We start from the raw sequence: 26,250 nt of genomic DNA, 5'->3' as shown, positions 1-26,250 counted from the left end.
ACCAAACAAAATATTTATGATGTGAAATTCTCCACATAATAATGGTCTGCAAACAATTTAAAAATAAAACAATTATGCACATGGTCAAAAACAGTGCAATGGCCACAAACGGTACATCTACCCTATATATGGGATGGACCTATATGCTAAATTTCATTCTTTTTTCTATTTTGAATGATGTACTGTACTTGCAGTAAACATTCTAGAAGTGTAAATTTTTTTTAGAATTTATTTCTTTGTTTAGAAAATATTATTTTTAGGTATTACTTTCTTGTGCTTCATCTGCAATTATTTTATGTTCTACTTTTAATCTTGTAGAAATTATTTATAAAATATGAGTAATGATTTTCTTCATTTTTACTTAAGTGCGAGGAAATACAAAAAAATGCACTGCTTTCAGTTGGATATGTTGAAATATTGGTTGCATAGATATATTTTTACATGAACTATTTTGGTGAGCACTTCAATTTACTTGAATCATAATAAAGAATAAACACCAGTGAACTTCATTCATTAATTTCCCTTCGTATATTACGTTATCCGAGAAATAGTGTTTCATTGTGAAAACATTTCTATTCGTCAAATCATCACCTTCCTGTTAGCTCGTATAACAGAGGCTTAACTGCACTAGAAAGCAAACACCGAACTTTACCATTGCTCTTACTTTGTACATTATACAGTGCTAATTTTCCATGAACTTCACGTGCTGCTCTTTATTATTTCGCGTAACATCGCAAATAACAATTGTATATTTGCGTTCGCGGACGATCGAATCGAATCGTGGGTTTCGTGGTTTGGGTAAACAACATTCGAGTCCAGTCCAAGATAGCTGTGTTAGGGTCTTTGCACCGTGGTAGGCAGCAGATGTGGTGTGACGGTTGGGGCCACGTGAATCCAACGAAAACGAGCCAAAATCAACATTCACGGACCGTAGGAGATTTGCTAATCTTGGCCGCGGGGGCGCATTATATAAAGAATCGTTCTTTCCTCGGCGATTCCTCGGTCTATTACGTGAGACCATCCCGGAGATGGGGGCGGTAGGAATTTTTGGTGTGCTCACTGACAGCAGGAATTACCCCACTAGGGATTGCAAACCGGTAAATCGGTTTGAATTTTTTTTTCACTGATAACGTAGTAGATATCGACAGAATTATGCGCTACATTGCTATACATACAATTTTTACCGGTAATTCGCAAATTTTTTACCGGTAATTCGATAAATTATGTATTTCTCGATATTTACCGGTAAATCGCGAAATTTTTACCGGTAATTCGATAAATTATGTATTTCTCGTTATTTGCCAGTAAATCGCAAAAATTTTACAGGTAATTCGATAAATTATGTATTTCTCGATATTTACCGATAAATCGCAAAAATTTTACCGGTAATTCGATAAATTATGTATTTCTCGATATTTATCGGTAATTCGCAAAATCTTTACCGATAATTCGATAAATTATGTATTTCTCGCGATTTACCGATAAATATCTATATCTATTATTATAAATAAATATATAGAAACCATTATTTTTAACTCTGTATATCCAAGTAAATACTGATCTTGAAGCACAGACACTGCTTATAAAAATTGACAGTTGTTTCAACTCTATATTTTTACTTGTTTCAATTAACCAGCAATCATTATCGACCTTATACATATAACTTTAATCCAACGAGTACATTCTTAGCTTTAATTACAACACTTAAATAATTTCTCGATCAAGAAAATACATTGACTTCAATTATTTCCCATGCCTTCTGTAATCTCACCACTCGTGAAATCATGGAGATTATATATCAACATATTATTTGGATTGATAAATTGAATTAATTCTCCTGAAAACAAACCCTCGGCCGATAACAATTTATTCTACTTTTTTTTTATTACATTATGAAGTTCGTCTTCCCTTGCATATTCACAAATTCAAAAAACACCATGCAATTTCCAGAGACAAATTTGCCGTGGTTGCAAAAGCAGGAAATAAGCAGTAATTCTGTAGAACGTCCGTAAAATTATAATTTCGTGGGCGTCGATCTTTAGGTAGGATTAATAATTGTAATTGGCTGACGAGCGCCAGGATACAATGCTGAGCTGGTTTTCTGCAGCCAGACGTTGCGGGTGATGCTAATTTTCGCCTCGATTAATTTTAAAACGCACGGGGGAATCAGGTAACGTTAATGTGGCGTAACACTGAACGGATTCGCTTGTTTGCATGCAAGAGTGTTTCTGCAAGAGATGTAAGTACGGAAGAGATATCCTAATCGATTCAAAAACTTGCATGAAAATATTTGTTTCATTTGGTAAAAAAAAATATATATTAGAGTAAGTTCAATGAAATAGCTTCATCAATGTGTGATACAATTTTTTTTCTAAAATTACAATAGCAATGATTCCTTGTAACTTGTTATGTGAAAGGCCGAACACCGATTCGGAGCCCTGAGATTATAGCAACTTTCATTTTCAGTTATCACGCTTTAATTGCATTCAGCATGATAACGCGTGGCTAAGTAATGCAGTCCGTCTCGTTGAACGCTATCCCTTTTAATAAACGTACAATCCACAATAGTACAAAGCATTCTGTTAGTTTCACGCCTCTCTTTTGAAAGTTTACCTGGTGTTTTTGACGAAGCTTTAAACGTGGGAGCGAACATAACGTTCTCTGAAAATATCAAACGGATTTTAAGGATTCGTTCAACACTCTTCGTGTCTAAAGATGCAAATCCACGATGAGAATATCGCGTCTCAAATGAGACTTTAATCTCACGAGACAATTCTTTCATTATTGTTTAATTATGCTGTCATTAACTTCGTGAAATTAGACTCTCGTAAGACGAGTTTCATGATATATTTTCAAAAATCTCATCCCTCGCGAATATTTCCATTATTTACATTTAGTTGTTGCTGAGATTTCTGTCTCGTGTAAAATCTCATCGTGGATTCGCACCTTAATGGAAGTGTCTAATTGCCAAATGCGATTACAATCACGAGACATAAGAAAAATGACTGATTACATCGATGAACTCTCATGAGAATGAGCGATATTTAAATTCATAGAGAAATAATGAATCACTAATTAAATCTGCATATGATATCTGATTCAGCATGGCGCTATCCCGCTACCGGTAATATAAAATTTCTTTGTGAAATTAATTGTGCTGAATTCATTATGCAATTTTAATAATTTATGTAACACACGTCACGATTTGCCTAAGGAGGAATTTTTTTAAAATGTCATTATAGATTATTCTGATTATATGTTTAGGAAGACAGAATGTTTAAGAACGTCCTTTCTACTCAGTCTGTATTAACCCTCGGTTGTCACACTTGGTCAAATTGACCCAATAATTTTTTAAGCAAAAAATTGTTCGTCGTAACTCTTATTGCTTCAAATTTTTTTTTAAGCATGATGACACTTTAAATGCCAACTTTCAACGATGGGAATATATTCTACAATGTTCAAACTTTATCTCAGATTTTTTTAGACTTAATTTAACAAATAGTTTTTAAATAACCACTGATTGAAAGTTGGCAGGGTCAAATTGACCCAGTGTGGCAACGACGTTCGAAAAAGTAGGTGTGACAATCGAGGGTTAATATCTTTCAGGATATCCAAAACCTACTTTAGTAGAAATTGACTAATAAGTGTGATCATTGATGAGGCATTGAGAGCAAAGACGGACTATCCCACATTGAAGAAAAATTAACTTTTCCTATTTTACATGATTAGCACAGCCTATTGGTATACATTATTGCTACTAATTCAATTTCCCCAAAAATGTGGGCTAGTCCGTTTTTGCCCTCAGTGCCTCAGATTACACGAGTATACTAATAGAGATATATGGTCCTACTGAAACAAATTATGATGACCTTGAAGTTCATTTTCAAGAGGCAATTAAAGAAAAATTAATTTAAGATAAAATCCATTGTAGGGAAAATAATTGTTAAGGGCGAACATAACGGACGTATACAACCTGTGTATCAAATAAATTACAAATATTTCCGATTCGAATACAGAGTTATTATTTAAAATATCTTAATGCGTTAGATTAAAAACTTCAATTTCTATTATTTTTGTAGGATACTACAAAAGTACGCCAGCAGTATTACACATTGTGAGAAAGCTTACTCAAAAGTGTCTATCGAGTACTAATGTGTGTCCATCAATTACTTTGTCTATTTTAAATGCTCTATTTAAAGGTGATATCCGCATTGACAAGCAATGTGACCTTTGGAAGCATGCCATGGTTACTCATGTCGGAGGTACAATTTGCAAATAAAAAGCAGCAATCTCCCTTAAGCGAGTACCAAAAATAATGTCTTTTTCTACTTTTAAGTGGCATTTTCCGATTTTTTTTTCATGACATTTAGTTGATATTAAATGTAATACGTTCAGTTGAGGTTTAAAGCAAAAAGTATAGGACATCCCGTACTGTAAGCTTCAATTAAAAATTGGCAAAAAATACATTATAATATTCTACTTATCTGACAATTAAATTGCATTACACCTGAATGGAAGAGATTTGTACTTTAATGCGAAATAATTGTAATACTTCACGTGCTTCAAGAATTCCTTTTGATGTATACAAATTATTTCTGAAGTGTGCAAAGATAATATTAATAAAATCTTTCATCATCCATGGTCATAGTTTCGTGTTACAATAGAACTTCCATTATGTGAACTTTGTTTAATCGAATGTTCAACTATCCAAACGCTACTATCTTACGAAAGAACTATCACGAAAGCTACTATCCTGGTCAAAGAACTAACATTGAAAATAATTAAAGCGATTCATGTCATAAATTAAAGGACGAAGAACGATATTCTCTTCCTGCACGATCTAAAATATTCTCAAGTTCAGGAACAGTTTTAAGTCGTTATGAAGTGCAAAAAGGACGCAACCCGATGAAAGTACTCGTTTTATAAGGAGGCATTGGTAGCTCAAGAGGTTTAAGAAACTAGAGTGTAAAGAAAGTATTCGATAGAAAGTATTAAAATTGTAAGAAAAATTTCGTTCGTAAATGTGACATTTCTCCTGCTAAAAATAAAATTATGCAGTTGTGGCTGTGTTAAAAAATAATTTTGCATCATTAAAATTCTGCTGCGTGTTATAAAATGAATGTAATCCTGCGTTTTCCTTATTTGTTGCAAGTGTAAAAATTTGTTAGTACTTGCAATGCTATAATGGACGACGTTACGTTGTAAAGAGTTGAATTTCACCGAGACGAGTAATTCTGCGACCTTAAATCACGATAAAGAACGTACCGAGGACTCCTTAAATTGCTTCTTTACGAGACCGGTGCAGGTCATTAATAGAGAAGCAAGCTTGATGGGCTTCAAACACAAAAAGAAAGCAGAGAAGGACTGGGAAGAGCAGAAAAGTCGAGGACAGGAAGGTAAACATCTCTTAAACTGTGACACTGTACATTGAATCTGTTCCGTAAGCTGTAATCCTTTTTCATTTATATAGGTTCCTCTATTATGAAAGGCTGCAAATTTAATGAGACTGAATTCAGTGAAATGCACGTCGAGTACATGTCTGAGAACTTTTTAAACTCTCTTCTTAAGGAAATTTCGTTAAATTTTGTTTCGTTCTATTCAATCTTAAAACAAGTTATTACCATTTCTGTAGAATTATATTACACCAGTTTACAGCCATTTTGCGCAGCAGATGCCAATATTTTTTTCTTATGTAAAATGGCCCGCTGATTTCGAAAATAAGGACCAAAAATTTTTCACCAAAAAGGTGAACTTTTTACTTGTCTGTTGAAAAGGTAGTCCCATTTAATTATTGCACACTGTATGCCTCCGTGTTTCTACATTTTGCAAGATATGCATAAACAAAGACAAAAATTGTTTACAAAAATGCAAGAAACAACTCCCATTAGAACCTTTGCCTCAATTAACTATTTTCAACAAAGATTAGCCAGTTGTTTTAGTAACTTCATTTGTTAAAGATCCATTGCGAAAGAGTGGAGATATTGCAGAAATTTATATGAAATCCAATAGAAGAAACCAATGGATCAACGAAATGCATTTGAAAAAGTTTCTGTGCAAATCGAATTTCGCGGCAGGAAAAGTCGAAAGAAGCGGAAGGAACCAGTGGCTGACAAACGAAAATAGCGCGTAACTTCTGCCTCGGGAACATACGTATATTGCAATTTCGTGCAATCTGTGGCGCCGTAACGTGACACCTTTATGTAATCGAAAACCGGCAAGCTACAAGCTGCTCCTTGTTTTCCACCGACATTTAATTTTTCATGCACTCGCATGTAAACACTTCTCCACGTTGTACAGCACACGCAGATAGAGTTCATATTTGAGAAAAACTTGTCGATCCCAAAAATTGCACCTATCGTAGTGCATATCACTTGAAATCAGTCGAAATTAATGCAAATTTGTTCAGTACCTTTGTTTAAAAGAGATATTAAAATTCCAGGTCAACTAAATTTAATCGAATTTAGCTCCTCCAGAAAAAAATTTTAACTTACAAAAAAAACGAATTTAATAAGATTTAACTCCTCAAAAAAAAAATTTAACTTACAAAAAAATCGAATTTAATGTCAACTAAATTTAATAAAATTTAGCTCCTACCACAAAAATTTAACTTAAAAAAATCGAATTTAATGTCAACTAAATTTAATGAAATTTAGCTTCTCCAAAAAAAATTTCAACTTAAAAAAAATCGAATTTAATGTCAACGACAAGGAGTACGTTTTTCGTCACTCACGGAAGTGTTACCTCATAAAATATAAATATTCACTGACACTTGTCACCGTCTCTTCCTTATTTGACGAAACGATAAAAGAATTTACTTCCTGGTACAGTGGAACCTCCATTAGAACAACTGTTAGAGAGACTATTCGAATAAGGGAATTTTTTATTTCATACCACTCACTGCTCTAACACCAATCATTCTATATTCAAACTATGATAATACAGATATTGACGAAATAAATAATAAAGTAATATACCTCGAAATTTCCCTTTTTGTAATATATTCCACCAGAGATTATTAATTTTCCTATTCTCTAATCCACCCAACGTAAAACCTTTTTCTAATGCCAATGAATATTTCGAAGATTCTCAAGGAAGACACTTCCGATGCCAGTAATCCTAGCTCTTTCGATAGTTTGCACATCAATCAAAGCCTCCAGAATCCGCAGTAAACGGGCCCCAACCAATTCGAATTAACAGGAACTCGGGTTAGAAAAAGATACCTACACGGCCACGTTCACTCGATGTCTCAGGAAAATAAATTCCACGCGAGAGGGAACACCGTAAAAACTAAAAATCCATCTCCTATGAAAAGAACGACGTTGATTGTTGTAATTATTACACCCACCAATAAAGCGAATGTACATGGGCAGAGCTCGAATTAAACAAATTCGCTTTATCGAGACCCAGATGGCGGAGGCTCCAACGTATTCTTGTTAATTATCAGGCAGTCTAATCCGTTTCCAGTTTCTGAACTGCTCCGTAGTTTCGTTCCTATAGTTGGCATTTCACGTTTCCACGCTGATGCTGCCATTATTGTGAATGCGACCACCACCAGTTTCGCGCTGAATAATCACGGTCAGAATTAGTTTTGGCAATAAAGGAACAATGCTTCGATACAAACAGAGGTCCTTCAGGGATCTGCACCGTTCCGATCGCGAAGGCACCATTGTATTATTATTCACAATTATGCTTCCTCTCTTTTGACAATTTAACTTGCTAATCGATGAAAAGTGGAATGTAACGAACGGAAATATTTCGTCTTGAATGCCATTAAACACGTTTACGTGAAAATACCCCAGTACCTGCACGAATCTAATTATTAGAAGGGGATTCTCTAAAAATTAAACGAACTGAAGGGACGAAATTTCAAACGAACCAGCAGATATTAATGTACGTGTAATCATCTCTACCGCAATTTCTGATTACATCACAGGTGTTTACTCCACTGACATACAGTCCAGTGAAGTCTTCACTCACTTGTACCCGCAACTGCAGTTCTAAGAAGAATCCAAATCAGTGGAAGCTTATTTGCAATTCGTCACTTTTCCCTGAATTTCTAATCGTCAAACGATTTCTCCTTCATGAATCCTACGTGCAACGCAATGTGCCGGGAGCAAGGCATTTGCCCACAGTGAAATTCGGAAGACTGCAAAGTCACTTTCAAGGAATTAGAAAAGGGGGATGCAAGTTCGTTGGAATTGTTCAAGCGAGAGTCCTAACTCGTTCGAGTGCGTCCTATCTAGAGATCTCCGCGTTCGCAGGACAACCTGTTGAACGAATCCTTGAGGCGACACCGCCCCGAATCCTATCACTTATCGCAGGGGGATACACCAGTAACTGCAGAGTAGCCTCGGCCACGTAGGCACAACTCACTTTTCTCCAACATGTCTTGGGCCGTCTGCCCCCGTTCGGTGGGTCGACAGAAATTTCGTACGCGAGTTCGCGTTTCGCGAGAATGTAGGAAGCTCGATGGTTGGCCGAGTAAGACTGAGAGGCGTCGCGACGCTCCAAGGCCCGAAGGCGACGCCGTCGCCATCGTCACGTTCTGCGTCGTCGTTTAACTACGCAGAAGCCGGCGATTTAGAATAGTCCAGCAACGCGGCTCGTCGAAGGGCTTGAAAGTTCGCACGGAGCCGATTAGGAACATGTGCAGCGAATGCACGAGAGCCGCTTCTTCCTTGTTCCATTTACAGGACGGAGCGTAATTTGTTGTACATTTTTTTTATTTTTTTTTCTGTCAAAATTAATGATGGAAGGTTTATGCGAAAATATATCATTGTACTTCCACGGATTTTTGTTAGAAAATTCTGGAAAATATTACCCTTGCAGTGGCATTTAGAGTTCTTCTTCACGAATCTAAGAAGCACGAGAGAAAAGTACCAATGTATCTCCATTTATTAATTTTTATAATCCGTACGTAGGTAATGTGTTCTTTCAGTTGCGTAACGATTTTCAACTTTTTTTGTAGTGTTTATCTTACAAGGGAAGATCCCGAGCCCGAAGATTCAAAAAATTATGAGACTTTGCGAATATATAGGGAATTTCCTCCTGATTAGAACGCAATTTTTATTTGCTGCCTAAATTCGCTGGAAGGGGATGAAATTAACCTCTGAAAACTCGGCTATTTTCAGATTTTGTGTTAGAACTCGCGAACTGTAAGAGATAGAAAAGAAGTTTCAAGACAAAAGTTACTTCTTTTAATTAGATCTATCATTTGGTAAAACAATTATTTTACAGTTCACGAGTTATAACAGAAAATCGGGAAATAACTGGATATTCAGGGGTCGATTACACCCCCTTAGAGTGAATTTGGGCAGCAAACAAAAATTGCGTTGTAATCTACAAGAAATCCCCTACAAATTCACAAAGTTTCAGAATTTTTTTGAATTTCCAGATTCGGGATGTTCCCTTGTTAGTAACATCTACAGCGTTACCCTTAAGTATGAATTAAAGGCTGTGATGTTTGACTGGAAATCAGGTAACTACACCACCGCGATCGATCCAAATAGAATTTTTGGAATAATAAAAACCTAAGAATATGTACAAGTCTGTTGTATTCGTTGAACCGGACCCCAGCATCAATGTTGACGAACACTGGCGCGCAAGTGGAAGCAGTGAGTAATAGCCAGACACGCCAGCCAAATCGTGTGCGTAGCAGACGAATCTTCGCATTCAACTATTTTGAAAACGAAGCCACGTACGGAAAAAGTTTATTCGACATTTCCGATTTAATTTTTACACAGAGAATACTTTCTTCAATTGCGTTGACTCTTTTGTTTCCTAACATACCGTTATACATAATACTCATCGCGATCTTTCTTGGTAGGTACATGTATGTGTCACAGAGAAAGTGTAAACCGCAGTAAATATAATATTAAATTTATATGCTAATTTCCACAGTAATTTGTATCTCCTCTAGTAGAGGATTACCGATGTAACGAAAGCTATCGTTTAAATGATCTTTTTAGTAGGTTAGGTCTGGGGGAATATTTAAACTTTAATAGGTGCGTTATTTAATAATTATGTATGTAACAGCATTATATTTTATACAAAAGTATAAGCTTTAACAATGTCACTTCTTGCTTTTTATATCAAATTTTGATTGTTTGATAATTAGTATCTTTTTTCAGTCCGTAAAAAGTTATTTTAAATAGTCGATATAATTTGTACGATGTTTGGAGTGCGATTTTGTATTATTTACTTAATTTAAATAAACATCGAATTTCACATTGTATTTAATAGAAAAGAAGAAAAATACAATATACTTCCATCCAAACCTCTACTTTCTCATAAATAAATAAAACGTAACTGAAATGTGCATCCTAGATATTTAATGGAACGCAGGATGTTCCATTAATGGATAATGGACATCGAGGTCCTTAATTTTAAATAAAGAGTAAGGACCACTAACTTAGGGGTAAAAATAGATACGTCTTAAAATATACGTTTAACATGTAAATAAAATAAGAAACTTTTCATGGTTTCTGTAGTGAGATTAAGTTCTTTATAAAATATTTAAACCATTTACGTGTATGAAATAAAAAAGGAAACTTGTAGTTTTTAAACACCTTAATTTGGATATCTACTTACTTGCAAGAACAAACTTGAATGAACTTTTAGTCGAAATCAAAGCATTTGCAATGAAAATATTTCGCAATCGATATTTAACTTAAGCCGATTAACTATTTTTTATTTTCGTTGAAAAGCATGCTCTAGTTAACAAAGCAAAATCATGAGACGCACCTTTCCCAAACAGAAATCCCTTGCCGATTTTCAAAGCATTGTCGATCTCGTGCAGTAGATTGCTCTCATTGCCATTTCCTTTCGCAGCAAAATCAAAACCACTCCCTTCAGCTAAAAAAGCATGCCCAACATGTGCAAAAAATAAAAAGTAAAAAAATGAGGCACTAACACTTGGTAATCTTAGAAGTGATCGAAGTTCAACGGTGTTCAAAAGCGTTAGGATCTGCTAGTGGAATATTTACGCTTCCCCCTTAATCTAAACTATAAATAATTTTCTATTTATACCGAACAAGAAGTAAGAATATCCTTTTGAAAAAATCTCAACCACACTTTATCCTGCAATATCTCTTATCTTTAATAATTTATTTACACTATAATTTTTTGAGAGTCCAGTAATTAAAAACTAAATCGTAGGGGTCAATCAGTAAGCAAAATGTTTCGCGAAAAACATTCGTCCAAAGTACACATTTGTTTATAATTGTAAGTTTTACTAACGAACGTACCCATGTTTACCATAAATATTCCACGACCACCGTGTGCTGCTATTGTATTATTTAATGATTAATAAAGCTATGTTACACAAAGTATGAAATGTAGAGAAATAATGGTGTTAAATGATTTAGAAATGGATTAATAAATTTACGTGTAATGGAGATTGTAGAAGAAATAAACGTAGTTTCGTTCTGCAGACATGTTCATAAGGGACCTATGAAAACTGAACACAGTACACTTAAATAGTAAATCTTAAAATTTTACTTCAATGCTCATGTTAATAAAATAGAAGAGAAGTAGTTTCAACAAGAGAAACCCTAAATAAAAAGAATTCCACAATTTTTCAATTTTTTTTTTCTACGCCATTTTCGAGAACGAAACTCTTCCCCAGGTCATCGATTGGGTAAAGGTAGTGAAAATAGAGAAAACACATTAGTGAAAAATAGAGAAAATTGACCCCCAGGAAATCGAAACCTACAGAAGAAAATACAATGAAGGTAAATTCAATTTTCACCACAACCATTTACACAGTTTATCCCCAGGATATCAGTTCAATACTCAAAACTCTACAAAATCATGAGATTTTGAACCCGCAATCTCCACATTCGTTGCGTTAGCCACCTAAAAACTATCCTAGAACATCAATTTCGAATTGGATCCACGTACAATGAAGAATTCGTCGTTACTGTGGGCGAAGCACTAAAGTTTTCTGAAGTGCAACTCTGAAACCTTTCTTATAGGGTAATTCCGGGTGAGATGGCCTTGCGGGTGAGATTTTCAGTTGTTTTTAGTGATATATTGCGCGTCGCTCACACGCCGCATTAATCGTGCTTTCTGTTTGCTTTCAATTATGAAATCAGGTAAGTTATTAGTAATGTAAAAATTGACTATTCTCGAAATTTTTCTACGTGTTCTTTAAATTATTATTTACTGACATTTTGCGAAAAAGTAATGACTTTTTTTAATGCAATGCGTTAATATAATGTTTGGGGGTTATATTTACGTTCTTATGAGGAGATATTGTCGTAACATTATTGAAAAAAAACAAGCGAGTCAGCGCTTCTCGACTCTCGGGTTAGTTGGCCCGACTTTTTCGAGGATAGTTGGCCCATCGTAAAATCATGCATAACAGCTACTTACGAGGGAACATCCCGAACCCGGAAATTTAAAAAATTCTGAAACTTTGTGAATACGTAGGGAATTTTCTCCCGATTATCGCGCAATTTTTGTTTGCTGCCCAAATTCACTCTAAAGGGGTGTAATTGACCCCTGAAAATCCGGTTATTTTCCGAATTTCTGCTATAACTCGCGGACTGTAAAATAATTTTTTTTACCAAATGATATATCTAATTAAAAGAAGTAATTTTTGTCTTGAAACTTTTTTTCTATCTCTTACAGTTCGGGAGTTCTAACACAAAAATTTCACCCCCTTCTAGTGAATTAAGGGCAGCAAACAAAAATTGCGTTGTAATCAGGAGGAGATCCCCTACATTTTCACAAAGTTTCAGAATTTTTTGACTTTTCGGGTTCGGGATCTTCCCTTGTTAGTAAATGTTATTGTAGAACATGTCAACGGAATGCAAACGAAGATATAATCAGCTTAGGAAGTTATGGACAAACGAGGCATTGTTTTTAAGCTGTACAAGCAGTCCAAAGTGGCAAAATGGGTGGGCTGATGACTGGGTTTGCTGTATGAGCTGTAAAAAATGGTTTCACGAAGGATGCTCAAATTTTTTGATCTGATGCAATGAATGTGGATTTGTGGAAAAGTTCTGGGCAAAAAAAAATCGTCTTATTAACCTCGTAACATGTATCCTTTATATGGGTCATCTCACCCGGATTGTCCGGGTGAGATAGCCTTTCGCATAGATTACAATTTTATTTTATTCTTTTTAAATGTATGATTATTTTTTTAATTCAATTTTATATTATTTATCTAACTGTATTTCCTCTCGCAAATATATTTTTGTCCTTTATAAAACTCCTAAATTCACGGTGTACTGGTTGTTTTAAAAAAAAGTGGGCCATCTCTCCCCGACTTACCCTGATATCTATATGCTACGAAAATCCAAATCATAGACATTTTAAAGAATTTATTCAGTCTCCTCCGGAAACAAGTGCGTATGTTCGAATCCAAGTAAGCACGAGTCTCATTTCCACTATTTAATGATACCTTGTTTTCGAAAAAACGAGAACACGCGCGGTAAACACAACTACATTCCGCCCCCTGCATATTGTGTGAATACTCAATACTGTACGAAATTCGAAAATATTCTATGAAATATTTATGGGCGTCCTAGAACATCTGTTCCGAGTTGGAACTACGCGAAGCGAAGAATTTTTCGTTACTGTGATTGAAGAGGTTGCAGCGAAAGGGTGGAGATCTGAATGGGATACAGTTAAATCGGCGGATGTGGCAGGTCGTGTCGCAATTCGTCGGAAATAGCCAAAATCGTGGTTCCGGCGTGTAGCTGGACGCGCGACGAAACGTTCTACGAGCACTGGCCTATTTCTCGATGAGGCCTATATTTAGGTCCTCATTCTCGAATGAATCATGAACGTTGCAACCGGACCAACCTGGGCTAGCCGCTGTGATTCGACGTCGAAGAAAAAATAAATCGTGGGTGGTGGATGTTCATCTGGATAGTTACCGAATATTTCTTTCAATGCCGCGGGGAGTAGACGCGATGGTGGATGTAACCATCCGTTGCGTAAGGAGATAAGGTAAGGAATTTTCAACTGTCTAGTCCCCTTAACGTTTCCTTACTTAACGAAGCGCTTGGGGAAAATTGATTTAATAATAAAACCCAACCCTGTTCGTAACCGCTAATGTACTTGAGATTTATTTATAGAGAAATGAAATATTTACAGCATTCTCGCAATAAATCGAGAGGCAAGTCTTTGTGATAATTTTTAACATGATCACGACTTATTGTTAGTTACAGGCTTTTGAATTTTTTTAGGTATATGCCAGAATAATTTGTTTTTAAATTGCTTAACTAGTAATCAGTTCCCTTTGAGAATGTTGGATATCTTTGCATCCTAGTAAATGTTTTTGTAATAAGTAATCAATAATGATTGAGTAGATTTTTCTTCATAATATTCGAAAACCTAAGTCGATCTTTGGATTTCTTAAATAGCAATATCCTGAAGCTATATTTTTTTTTAGTGTTCCGATGAAATATTGTTTAATTTCTTCAGAAGTTTTAATTAAAATGTCTAATTTTGTACGGCGATGAACAGGTAATGAGATTAAACAATGAGAAATTGATTTTTGTTCGTCAGTAAATATGTCTATGTACTTATAAAAGAATTTAATAGTTAAAGGTACAACTACTTTGCGTGTTCTGTTATTGTTAAGTCACTAAATTTAACTGCTATGGTTAATAAATTATTTCTAAGTTGTGATATACATATCTAAAAGATTCGCCTTGTACAGTCAATTTGAAAATTTATGTGATTACATATTTTACGTAAAATATGAAAAATTACATATTTGCATATTATTAGTGAAGTAACTGTTTCGTAAATGACTATTTCATGAATTACATAAAAACTTTTACTTTCATTAAGCTGAATTAATGCTTTGGAACACAAAATATCTTTCTGAGTTATGAAATTTCTAAATACCTTCTTACTAGTTGCACTGATCGATTCTTCATTAATTAGTACCGTATGAAATATAAGACAGTTAAAGAATGACACAAAAAATTATGTGTTAGATGAAGACTGACGATTATACGTAGGTACAGAAATAGAATAATACTCTAGAAACGCATTCATACGTATCTTTTATAGCCCCGAACGTCAAAACATGTTCTGTCGAAAAAGAAACGTTTGCTGTACTCAATCTGACACCTAACTGAGAAACTATACAAAGTAGTATGCAACCCATCGAATATAAAATATGAAAAATTGTGAAAATGAAACAGAAAGATCATATTGTATCAAAATGATGGGGTACTTATTGATCTTATACAATAAGAAAAACTAAAACTGAGTTTTGTATACTGACGAATTTTCTAAGTTTTGTTCAAAGTTTCATGTGAAGTAAAACAACATTTTAATTTAGTGAAAACAAGCTGAGACATAGTAGTACAAACATGTATTTACTAAAAAAAATAATTTTGCTGCAATTACGTTTACATAAAAGTAATAGAATAATCTATAACAATCAGAATAATTTAACGCTATTTGATTATTGGATAATTGCTAGTGACGACAGCACAACGAATAATACCTACTCAATTACCTATTAGAAATATGTATATAGAACAACATACATATATCAACTTTTATTACTGACAGAATTAAATTAAGATAATCAAAAATTTCAAACGATATTAAACGACATCTAAATCTTTACGATAGTAAGAATTTCTATGATGTTAAGCAATACTTTTTGTGCTCCAGTTGTATGTACTGATAACCCACGACCCGCGCGAAAGCCAACGTAGTTATCTCAAAGTATTCCCATTTTATTGGCAAGAAATAGATCCACTTATTATTTCTTCTTTCAAAATAGAACTTTTCTTAGTTCTACATATATTCTTCCCATTTTCTAAAACGTATGGGCATAAAATGAAAAATCAACGCTATCATAAATATGTGACATTGATGTATATGTGATGTGTAACAGAGAATGCGATAATTCAGAAAAACACTAACAAAACATACACGTACGTAAATTTTCTTTAACTATATTTTTTGGAACGTGTATTTTCTTATATACAAATAATACTTCAGACATCTGATTAAAACTATCCTTTTTAAGATTTCCTTTTTAAGCAAGAAATATTTTATCAATATTCTTATAGGTCGAAAAGTTATGGGAACGAAAGTGATTTTCGATTTTTATAATTTCAGTAACTTGTTCAGTGAGTATTATGAAATAAATTTCATTCAAAGAAAATTAAAAAATAAGTGATTTAAAAACCAATAAGTATTAAGATCCCTTGGTAGTGTTCTTTGATACAGAGAAGTAGAGGACCGTGGAATATTCAAACACAATCTCAAAGAAGCAACAAGCTAATTCCAATTTAATGAACAGATTAATGTCAATTAGATCGACAAATAATAATTCTTACTTCTCTCATCCTGCTTGACAGAACTAAAGATTCCGATGTGAAAGCTAAGTGTAGGCTGCAACTGAAATTAGGAATTTTCCTCGTTGAAAAAGATGCCAGTAATAACAAAAATGTTATAATGCATTTCGTGTTCAATTTTTTAAATTCTTTTATAAGTTTCTTCTTTAACTCGAAAAAGGTTTTATTTAATAAATATTGAGTATTATTATATATAGGTACTAAAGACATTTTTGATTTAAAGAATTTATTTATCATCGACAACTAACACAATTACAAACAGAAATGGGAAGTTATAAAATTTATTTCGATTTATAGCTCGAAATAATTATATGAAAATACGTAACTTAATTCCTGACTGCACTTATGTGACTTTCTCAAAAATAAAAATAGGTGCTGTAGTACCGAAAAAAATAAAATTTAATAATGCCTTCCAAGAGAACATTGTAGAGAAAATATCCAAATTCGTTACGGACAGATAAGAGCTGTGAATCAATATGTACTATCTTCTCATTAAATTCCGCACATTTCTGTTTTGAATTCGGTATTTTGGCCTCATAATTCCACAAGAAAATCCCCTTTCAGTCCTACTACGAATTTCTCATTACCCTGTCAAACATTATATTGAGTATTAAATTCTGCTCTTCAAAATGCAACCATCTACAGAGACACTACTGTGAAACCTTCCTTATAACAGCAGAATTCATTAAAAAGTTCAAATCAAAGACGTAGTAAACACAATTTACTCCAAGGAAAACAAATTTGTTCAAATGCAAAGTAATTACGAAATTCATTTCCACTATTAAAATAAATCATATTTATTTTGAGAAAAGGAGAAAACGTGCTGCAAACAAGTTCCGACCGAACTTACACTTCGAGCTTAAGGGGAGGTGCCAGTCTAAAAATCGACTTTTTTTTATTTCATTTTTCGAATGTTCGCCCTTTTAGGAATACGTGTTTAAAAGGATTTGTTGAAATTGGTAAAATTCCCGAAGTTATAGGCATTTGAGTAGCGGCAAATGCACGGGCAACAACCGGTCACTCGGTGCCCACGTAAAACTTTAAACGCGTTTTTCTCGAAACAGAGTTCTCAAAACGGTGGGACCTGTATCTCCAAAAGTTATTATCCGAATCGACTGAAACTTCTTTTATTTTGAAGAATATACTTCTGGCTAGGATGGAAACCAGAAAAATACAAAAAATTAAAAATTTATAATTTTTCAAAGGCGTTGAAAGGAAAAATGTAGGAGAAAAGTGTTCTCAAACTTCAAGTGTCGTTATTTTCTTAAAAAATGTCATTTTTGTATTTTTTTCGGGTTTCCCCCCTAGCCAGAAGTATATTCTTCAAAATAAAAAAAAGTTTCAGTCGAATTGGATAATAACTTTTGGAGAAACAGGTCCCACCGATTTGGATGAATTTTTTGACGCCTTGACTTTAACGACTCCCCAGTGCCGTCTGCAATGCTTAATTATAAAACAAAAAATATATCTCTATAACTTAAGACATCCTTAATACAATGCAAAAAGTCCCATTAAATTATATATAGTAGTTTTCCTTTAATTAATTCCTAAAGATCACCTATTTTGGGGGGCTCTAGACCAGAAGGTCCCCTTAATAAACCATCCGCGGAGAACGCGTGTAACACGACAGTAAAAGAAAAGAGAAGTAAAAGAGGTTTCTCGACGAGGAAAGTAAAAATAATACTTTTCAACTAAAAACACGATCAAAGGAAAACTGTCATTCGTTGAGTATCGTTAGTGACGACAAGCACGAGACACCTACGATAATGCAACCCGTGGTACGTCTATGAACGTGCGTTAGTGACTGTTATGTGTAACTCTCGACACTGTAGTGACCTTACAAACCCAAAAATCAGGCGGAACACTCGAGCACTCGGCAGATTCAACGGCAGCAATCGAAAAAAACGACGAATAACACAGCAAATCCTCTCGGTTCGGTGGGACTCACCGTCGTCGGGGCTCGTGGTGGCGGATATTTTGAGGAACTCTTGAAGATGCTGGGGCAATTTTCCCGCGTCTTCGAATGCCTTCCCGTCGATTAGACATTTCGCCGTCACAACGTCCTCTTCACCGTCCTGCTCTTTCTCTCCTCTGTCGCGCACCTTGTCACCTTTACTGTCGCTTTCTGGCTCGCTCTCGTCGAGATTAATGCCGAACTTGTTTAGTCTGTTCCTCGCCTTCTCGATAAACTCTTTCTCGACAGCGCTCATGCCATTCTTCTCCAAGCTGTCGCTGGGTTTACGTATATCCTCATGTGTGCTGATCTTTACGACTTTGTGCTGCTTCCTCTCCTCCCGCTCGAGCACCTTGTGTACGTACTCATCGTACATCTGTTGGCGAAACGTCTCACCGTTCGCCACCCTCGCGGGTGTCTTCGGTGTTTCGGTCTTCGCGGCCTTGAGGATGCCTTTGGCCACGTTTCCCTTCGCGGAATTACACTCGGTCTGATTAATTTTATTTGCAGTAGATGCACTCGCATGAGCGCTAGCTACGTCACCCGCTTTAGGAACCTCGTCTTCTCCCTTGCTGATCACCGAACGCTGCTCCACGCGCTCTATTCTCTCGCACGATTCTTCCTCGACGAAACCGTTTCCGCGGTGCAGCTTCTTCAGGAATTCTCTCTGCCCGTGCTTGTTAATCATCTCAGAGCGACCTTCCTCCGCGTTCTCTGACTTCTCCTGCCAGCTTTCGCTCTCCACTCGAGAACCATCATCCCCGGGACCATGTTCCGAGGCGCCACCGCGATCGAAAGGGTTCTCCAACGCGCAGGGTGCCTCCGGCTCGCCTTCGTTACTCGCCCTTCCCTGCATCTTTTGCCTCACGTGCGTCTGGAAGTCCTCAAACGCCGCCCTCTCTTCCTCCTCCGCCAATATTACGTTCTTCAGCTGATTCTCCAATAGTTCTATGTACTTAAGCTGCTGCGCCAGGTACTCTTCCGGCAGCGAGTACTTCTCACGATGGTCCAATTGATTCTCCGCCTCGGTCTGAAGCTTCTTCAGATTCTGCATGATCTCGGTGGCCGCCACGTGCTTCAGGCCCTCCGCGTTCTTGTACTTGCGCGGCTCCAGGTGGCTGCGCGGCGGGCTCTGGTCGAAAATGCTCGTCGTGTCGATGCACGACTTGTCCACTTTCACCACGCGCTTCGCTCGCGGCGGCACCTCGACTCTGTCGTCGATCAGCGCTGGATTCACGTTGTAACGCGGATCGATAGTCCTTCGCGGCGGTGTCCTTTTGCCCGCTGTGTCCAGCATGGTGGGCGACTTGTCGATGAGAGCGCTGTTCAACGTGATGGGGCTCCTGCTAAACGGGGTCGAACTTCTGACAGGTGGGTCAGGCCTCTCCGGGGAATCGTCGATCAGAGCAGCGTTGATGTAGTGTCCTGGGGCTGCCCGTTTACCGACTCCATGCTCCTCGCCGCTGCCCACTACTGGCTCTTTCGCAGCGTCCAAGTGACTACTACGAATTCGTGTGCCAGCGACGGAACGGGCCTTATCACACTGTTTCCCCTCACCCGACGGTTCTATTAATAAATCGTCGGAGAGAGATGTCGTGTGACACGAGATATCGACGGGCTCGCGTCTCGCAAGGTTCATCCAGTCGCAGAGGCGAGTGACCTTGAGACGCTCCTGCCCTTTCTCAGCCGTCGACTTCGAGTCCGACTGGCTAGACTCGTCGCACATCACTTTCGTATCATTTGACGCATTGTCCGAGTGCTTGGAGGTAGCCTGGCTCTTAGAGCTTTCGGAGTTTTCCTTTATAATCTCTAGCAGCCTATTAGTCGATCTTTTATCCATTGCGTGGCGAGTGTCTGCGACAGTTGGCTTACAGGATTGAAAATTCGCTTCGTATTTGCCGCCAGCTTCCGTGGCTGTTCGTACCTCCACTCTGTACTTGGGAACTGGGACACGCGGCGGAGGCTCGTCCTCGTAATAAGTGTGTCGGTTGAGGAATTTTTTGTGAAGGTCCAGTAAATTGTCCGCGCTCGTTTTTATCGCGGTCTTCTGCTGGGACGGCGAGAGACACACGAGCAGTTTTGGATCCTCCGAAGTACAGAGGCCCAGCCACGCTTCCGCGTCTTTCTTGCCCATTGCCTGCTGCGACCTTGACGACCTCCCCGCGTGAACGGAATTACTCGTGGGATGCCCCTTCTGTTCTAATTGCTCTGATTTATTCTGGTCTGAAACAGTGATTTTGCACGGGTCAGGAGGCTTTGATCCTGGATAAGCTGCCGTTAGTTTAGCCGTTTCGGTTTGCCGCTCGCTCACGCCATGCATGTTTAATGGCACGCCTTTCGTTTCGTTGCTCGTTACGTTGTTAGCGAACTCTGGAACCGAGCGAAGGCTGTTGAAGATGTTAAATTTCGGCACTGTTATTTCGTGGATAATTCGAACGCCGTAGGGCATCGATAGAATCTTCCTGATGCAAACATCTTTCAGGGAGTCCGGCCCAGGTGCAGGGATCTTCCCCGACTGACTTTTGCCATAGCTTCCGCCACTCTCCAGTGGCACGTAATACAGATCTTCCACGGGCGAGTAGGGGATAGGTTCTGGGGTGACTGGAGCCTCGTGACCGTTTGCAACGTCGTTGGATTCGTCTACTTTCAACAAAGGCAGCCGGCTTTTTAAACTGGACGACTCAACGGCTTTCCCTACGTCGCGTTTAAGTTTACTCTTCCGCGCTTCTTCCGCTATTATGGAGTAAATATCCGCTTGCCATGCCTCCATGGGATTATACTTGACGGTGCTCAAGGAGGTCGCACTGCTGGACGAATCTTGACCTTGGTAATCCGATGTCTCGAGCTTTTCGTTGTCGGCTTGACGCTCGTTCGATGTCGCCTCGGCGCGTAAAATGGAGTCCAATATGTCGGACGGCGCGTCGCGCTTCTCGCTCCCAGCGCCGTTATCAGCTGTGCCAGTTCTTCGTGTATAACATTCTACTTCGTTATCTTCCTTCAAGCTCGAGTATTTATATATTTCCTCGAATTCTTCCTCGCTCGTCGTCAGCTCCTTCGTGTCCTTTAATGTTCTAATCTCGTTAGTGTGCGACCTAGGGCCGCAAACTGTCAACGTCTTCTCTTGCGTTTCGATCGTTCTGGTGCTCGAGGTTTTGTTCTTAGTTACTTTCTTGTGAACATGCTTACCGTGCGGACGCGAATGGTCCAGTTTTGGCACAGCTTGATCGCTCGGTTGCCTTTCACGCGGTGCTGCTTTAGTCTCACTTTTCAGCTGATTCTCAGCCGGAGACTCAAGCTTATCAGCCACGTTTGGGCGGGATTCCATGGCAACGTTTATAATTCGTTCGGCCGGTCCACTCGCGCGGGATGTTGTCGCCGACTCGGGCGTCGAACATTTTTCGCGCATCTTTTGATCCGCATAGTCACGCGTTATTTCAGGACTTGCTCCACTGCCAAGCCCGGCGCCGTTCTCGACATAATTACGCAATTCGGTAGTGTTGTCACTCCCGAAACGAGCCCTCGTCCCGCGGGCCCTTAGATCATCGATGATCTCGCGACTGCTTTCGGGCAGATCTGACGCGTCGGCGTCGCCCAAAGCGTCCCGAATGTTTTCGTCGCCAACATTCTTCGTCAATGTTGACACCCCAGGAGTTTGTGGCGCGGACGTATCGCGCGTATCAATGTTTTCCGTCGGCAAGGGCGGACGACACGGTGGACTGTTTTCTTCCGTAATCTCGTTTGCTTCCCTCTTGCGGCGAGCTGGAGGAAGTGGACGAGCGTCGTCAGGAATACAAGATTGGGAACGAATATTTCCTGACTCGTGGAGATCGGCGTCGGCGAAGCTGGATGATCTCTTAGGGGGCGTTGGAGGACGCCGTTGTTGTTTTATTGCTGTTGCAATTTCCGCCTGTGATCCCGGTTTCACGTGTTTCTGATCTGCAAGGCGAGATCCCTTCGTCAGAGAATCATCGTTCTCCATTGCAGGTTTTGTGAACTGCTTATCTGGCTCCGAAGTAGTAGTAACAGTAGGCGAGTTAAGATCACTTAAATCACTTGATTCATTAGGATTTTTATTATCTGCGCTTATGTTAGTCTCCTTTGTAGATACCTCCACTTCTGTAGGTTTATCTTCATTTTCTGTACTATCACTTTTCAACTGTGTGCCCTCTTTTGCAATATCTTCTGTTAATATTTGGTTTCTCGAACCAGTTTCAGGTTCAGTTGTTCCTAACTTCGATTCTTTTGGCAATGCACTGCAAGTGCTCCGATCATTGTCCAATTCTATTTCCCTTTCCTTCTCTTGTGAGCACTCACTTTTCAGAAGTTCGTTACCACTTGCATTATTATCAGAAAACTGTGATTTCCCTATTCCTAATTCTTCACTTGGCTCCATGATATTTTCACCAGGTAAAGGTTGCTTCATTTCTGCTGATCCCACGTTTGATACCTCCACTTCATCGAATACCCTTGCTCCCTTGTCCAGTTGTTCATCCGAAACACTAAACTCCTCCCTGCGAGTATCAGCTAACGTTTGATCATTTGTTCCCACTTCAGCGTTCATTGTAGAATCCTTTGTGTTCACACCGTTATCATTTTCCTTTAATTCTTCCAGTTCTATCGTTCCCTGCAGCTTTTCAACATCGTCACCTTCTTGCAACGTTCTCTCCCTCTCTTCCTGCATTATGGTTCCTTCCAATTTCTCTTGATCATTATTACCATCAGCTTCTAAATTTCTCTGGTCAGTTCCAATACTACTAATCACCTCTGTCTTTGATCCCTTCGCTTTCAAATCTTCCTGCGCGCAGCTATCTTCCTTCACTTCCTCAAATGGTGATTCTGTTCCCACTTCCACGCTGCGACACTTAGATTCCATCACTTGGCCACCTTCTTTTACATTACCCGTTGATTCTCCGTGCTCTGTCGCGCCAGCTTGAACGTGGGACTCGTCTATCTGCGCAGAAACTTCGCTCGTATCCGAATCTGCGCCAATCACGTTTATTTTTATAACATGTTCTTTCCTTCCCGCTCCACCGGGCGATTCCATTTTACCAGCCGCCTCCAAGTCGCGCTTCCTTTGATCAAAATTCCGCTCCTTTCTGCGGTACTTGCCAATCTCTTCATTGATAAAGTCTCTAATATGCTGTTCCTCATCCTCGGACAGTTTCTCCCCCTCCTCTTGTATGATATCCAAAAACCTGCTGGCAGCCTGCGCGTGCGCGCAGTGAGACTCCGAGGCCGCGCGCTTCCTAACCCGTTTGTGGGACGAGCCGCTAAATCTCTGCTGCTCCGTCGACTTGAACGTTTCACCGACGTCCTCCGCGTAAGTCGGCAGCCTCAGCCCTTCGATAAAGCTCCTCAATTTCCTTTCCACTTCCCTCGGCATCACACTATCCCAAGCGTGCCTCGCTTCGACGTATCGCGCGTCAGACTCCTCAAACTCAGCGTCCATACGGGCGCCAGCCGCCTCCGCTGCATCCTTCTCGGCGTCCGACTCCATTTCCACGATAACCGGCTTAACGTTATCGGTCTCCACGTCGCAGTCGCTGATGTCGTGGATTTGCAATCGTTCGTTGCTTCTCCTCGCGGACGAACGGAACAATTCTGCAGGCTCGCAGATTGTCACTATCCCCGTACCCTCGGCCGCCTTGTCTTTGCCACCGGTCTCCAGAATACCCACTCCGGGAATGTGATCGATCTTAGCCTCCAACGGCAAGCTGCTGATCGTAGTGATCTCCAGGACTCTCACGCTGGGCTCCACGGTGCCCTTCTTAATTCTGCACCGCTCTTCTTTCATGCTCCTGTACACCCTCGAAATTCGTTCCTCCGAGAGGAATTCGTCATTCGCGTCCTCTCTGGCGTCTTCGTCGTGTTCGCTTTCGATAGCTTTCTGTCGCGTCTCGTCGTTGCGCGCTGTGTTCGCCGACGAGGAGTCGTTCGTCTTCGCGGTCGTCGGGTCGTCGCGAGCTTCCGCGTTGCTGCCTAAGTCTTCCCCGGCACTGGCGTTGTCTCTCGGAGCTCTCTCGGGTGTCGGGTGCCGCTGAAGCCGCCTTCGGTTGCGACCCTTGCGATTTCTGCGGTTTCGCGTCGCCTGCGGCATTGCGATCTCTTCTGTGTCCGTGGCGTACTCCAAGGATTCGCGAAGTCCTAGGGAATCGTAGAGTAGAGAATCTTCCTTCCGCTATGCCTCGCGAAAGAAACGAACGTCGTCGAGGTCACTCGGAGATGACTGACGTTATTCGATTAGCGCTGGTGTCTCTGCCGAGATGCGTCTCAACAACGCTTCCTAGCGCGATTTCCATTTGGTGCGATCAAAGTGTACTGGTACAAAAGGGGAACGAGAGACTGTCGTGCTCCTCTTGGATGTCCCCGGGTAGAACTGTTTAATAGATGGGCGTTCCTAGCGTGGCAGACTCGACGAAGCTCGCGGAATAAGGAAAGCAAACTTCAAATACGTGGGTTTCTATGGCTTAGTTTGCTACCTCGAATATATAACACTGCAAATCTAATGAATAAAGAGGGGATTGAAATAAGAAGAGAGTGAAATCTAATGTTCTTGTCGAGCGTAGTAACGGCCTGCTGTCTGTAAAAACTGCTGCTACTGTTATGAGTATGCAATGTAACAGCTGAACGAAATATTTGAATTTTCTAACATTGTTTAATTTCTGCCGCCAAATTTTGAATAATGCAATGGCAATGGTGACAAGAAGTAAGAGTTAGTATTTAAGGTCTGATAGAATTGTCTATAAGGAGGCGTGAGTTTCGTGCTTCGTTTAATCTATCAGCGTTTCATTGTAGATGAAACGAGAACAGCAGATGTGCAAATGGTGCATCGTGAGAGAGAAGAGAAGTATTTCCTTGCGGTCATGCAGCAAGAGTGATTCAGTCGAACATTCCAAGACAGTGAATATTATTTTAGAGGAGCAAATGATTGTTCTTACTTCTTTTGGATTCGTCTCGTTGCTCGATTAAGGAACTCTTCGGACCACCGTTCTGTTTGACGTAGCTTTGATCAGGTTTTGTGTCATCTAGAAAAACACACGTCACTGTAAAGCACCAGCTCAAACCAGCACTTTGGATAATATTATTTTCTACTACAGGACATCAGCAATAAACAAAAATAATTATCGGAGGATTTTGGAGCAACCGAAATAGACGAAAAGTGTTCGTTGAAATTAAATATGTAAATTAGTTCTAACAGAGTAATATCCAGTTTTTGGTTCTACGTAAATTAAAATGATATGCTTATATTCGCCAAATATTTTATTATTTCTGTACCGAATGCGTTCAAATGCTTGAACTGCACAAATTTATAATTATTTTTCTGTAATAAAATTTGTAAACACTACTGAAACATGGATGAATATATGAACAAAATTGTGACGGAAATGGTGGTATAGATACATCATAAAAAAATACCAAAGTTTGTGTAAGAAAAAGCGTGTGTTACAATAGAATACCCCCTGAAGATGGACAGCTAAGTGTTACGAGTTTACTAAAAAAAAAATATGTACATGAATATATTTTATTAAATATCTGGATAATTGAATAAAATAGTTCTTTTATGGATAAAGCGAATATTAAATGTAATAATCAGTATTATTTACACTAGTGTCCAGGTACTGGGACGTGTCCAGGTATTAGGACATTTACCTTAGCCTGAATAGAAACGAGAACTCGAATTGTTTTGAGCGGCTCGAATAGAACCGAGGACTCGATTTTTTTTCGAGCGGCTCGAATAGAACCGAGGACTCGATTTTTTTTCGAGCGGCTCGAATAGAACCGAGGACTCGATTTTTTTTCGAGCGGCTCGAAGAGAACCGAGCGGGCCGAGTACTCGGCTCGGTTCAGTTCTTCGAGCCGAGTCAGGCTCGGCTCGCTTTTTCCGAGTACTCGAACAGCTCTACTGAGTATGGATGCATGTCATACATGTATAATAGAAAAATGAAATTATTGCTT

The 26,250-nt window shown here is 38.9% G+C and overlaps 1 protein-coding gene across 1 annotated transcript in view; it reads right to left on the bottom strand.

Annotated features, from left to right (window-relative positions):
- Window positions 1-26,250, bottom strand: part of Cap (Cbl-associated protein) — a 181,733-nt gene that overhangs the window by 59,071 nt on the left and 96,412 nt on the right. Inside the window, exons 5-8 of the mRNA XM_076807232.1 lie at window positions 25,233-25,319; window positions 18,289-24,438; window positions 10,744-10,854; window positions 2,614-2,661 (exon numbers count right to left, since the gene is read on the bottom strand). Of these exons, the coding sequence (XP_076663347.1) occupies window positions 2,614-2,661; window positions 10,744-10,854; window positions 18,289-24,438; window positions 25,233-25,319 (6,396 nt within the window). The remainder of the gene's footprint in view (window positions 1-2,613; window positions 2,662-10,743; window positions 10,855-18,288; window positions 24,439-25,232; window positions 25,320-26,250) is intronic.

This window comes from Andrena cerasifolii, chromosome 2, assembly GCF_050908995.1.
Source record: "Andrena cerasifolii isolate SP2316 chromosome 2, iyAndCera1_principal, whole genome shotgun sequence".
In the NCBI taxonomy this organism is placed as follows: domain Eukaryota; kingdom Metazoa; phylum Arthropoda; class Insecta; order Hymenoptera; family Andrenidae; genus Andrena; species Andrena cerasifolii.
This window is presented reverse-complemented; position numbering and strand designations above follow the sequence as displayed.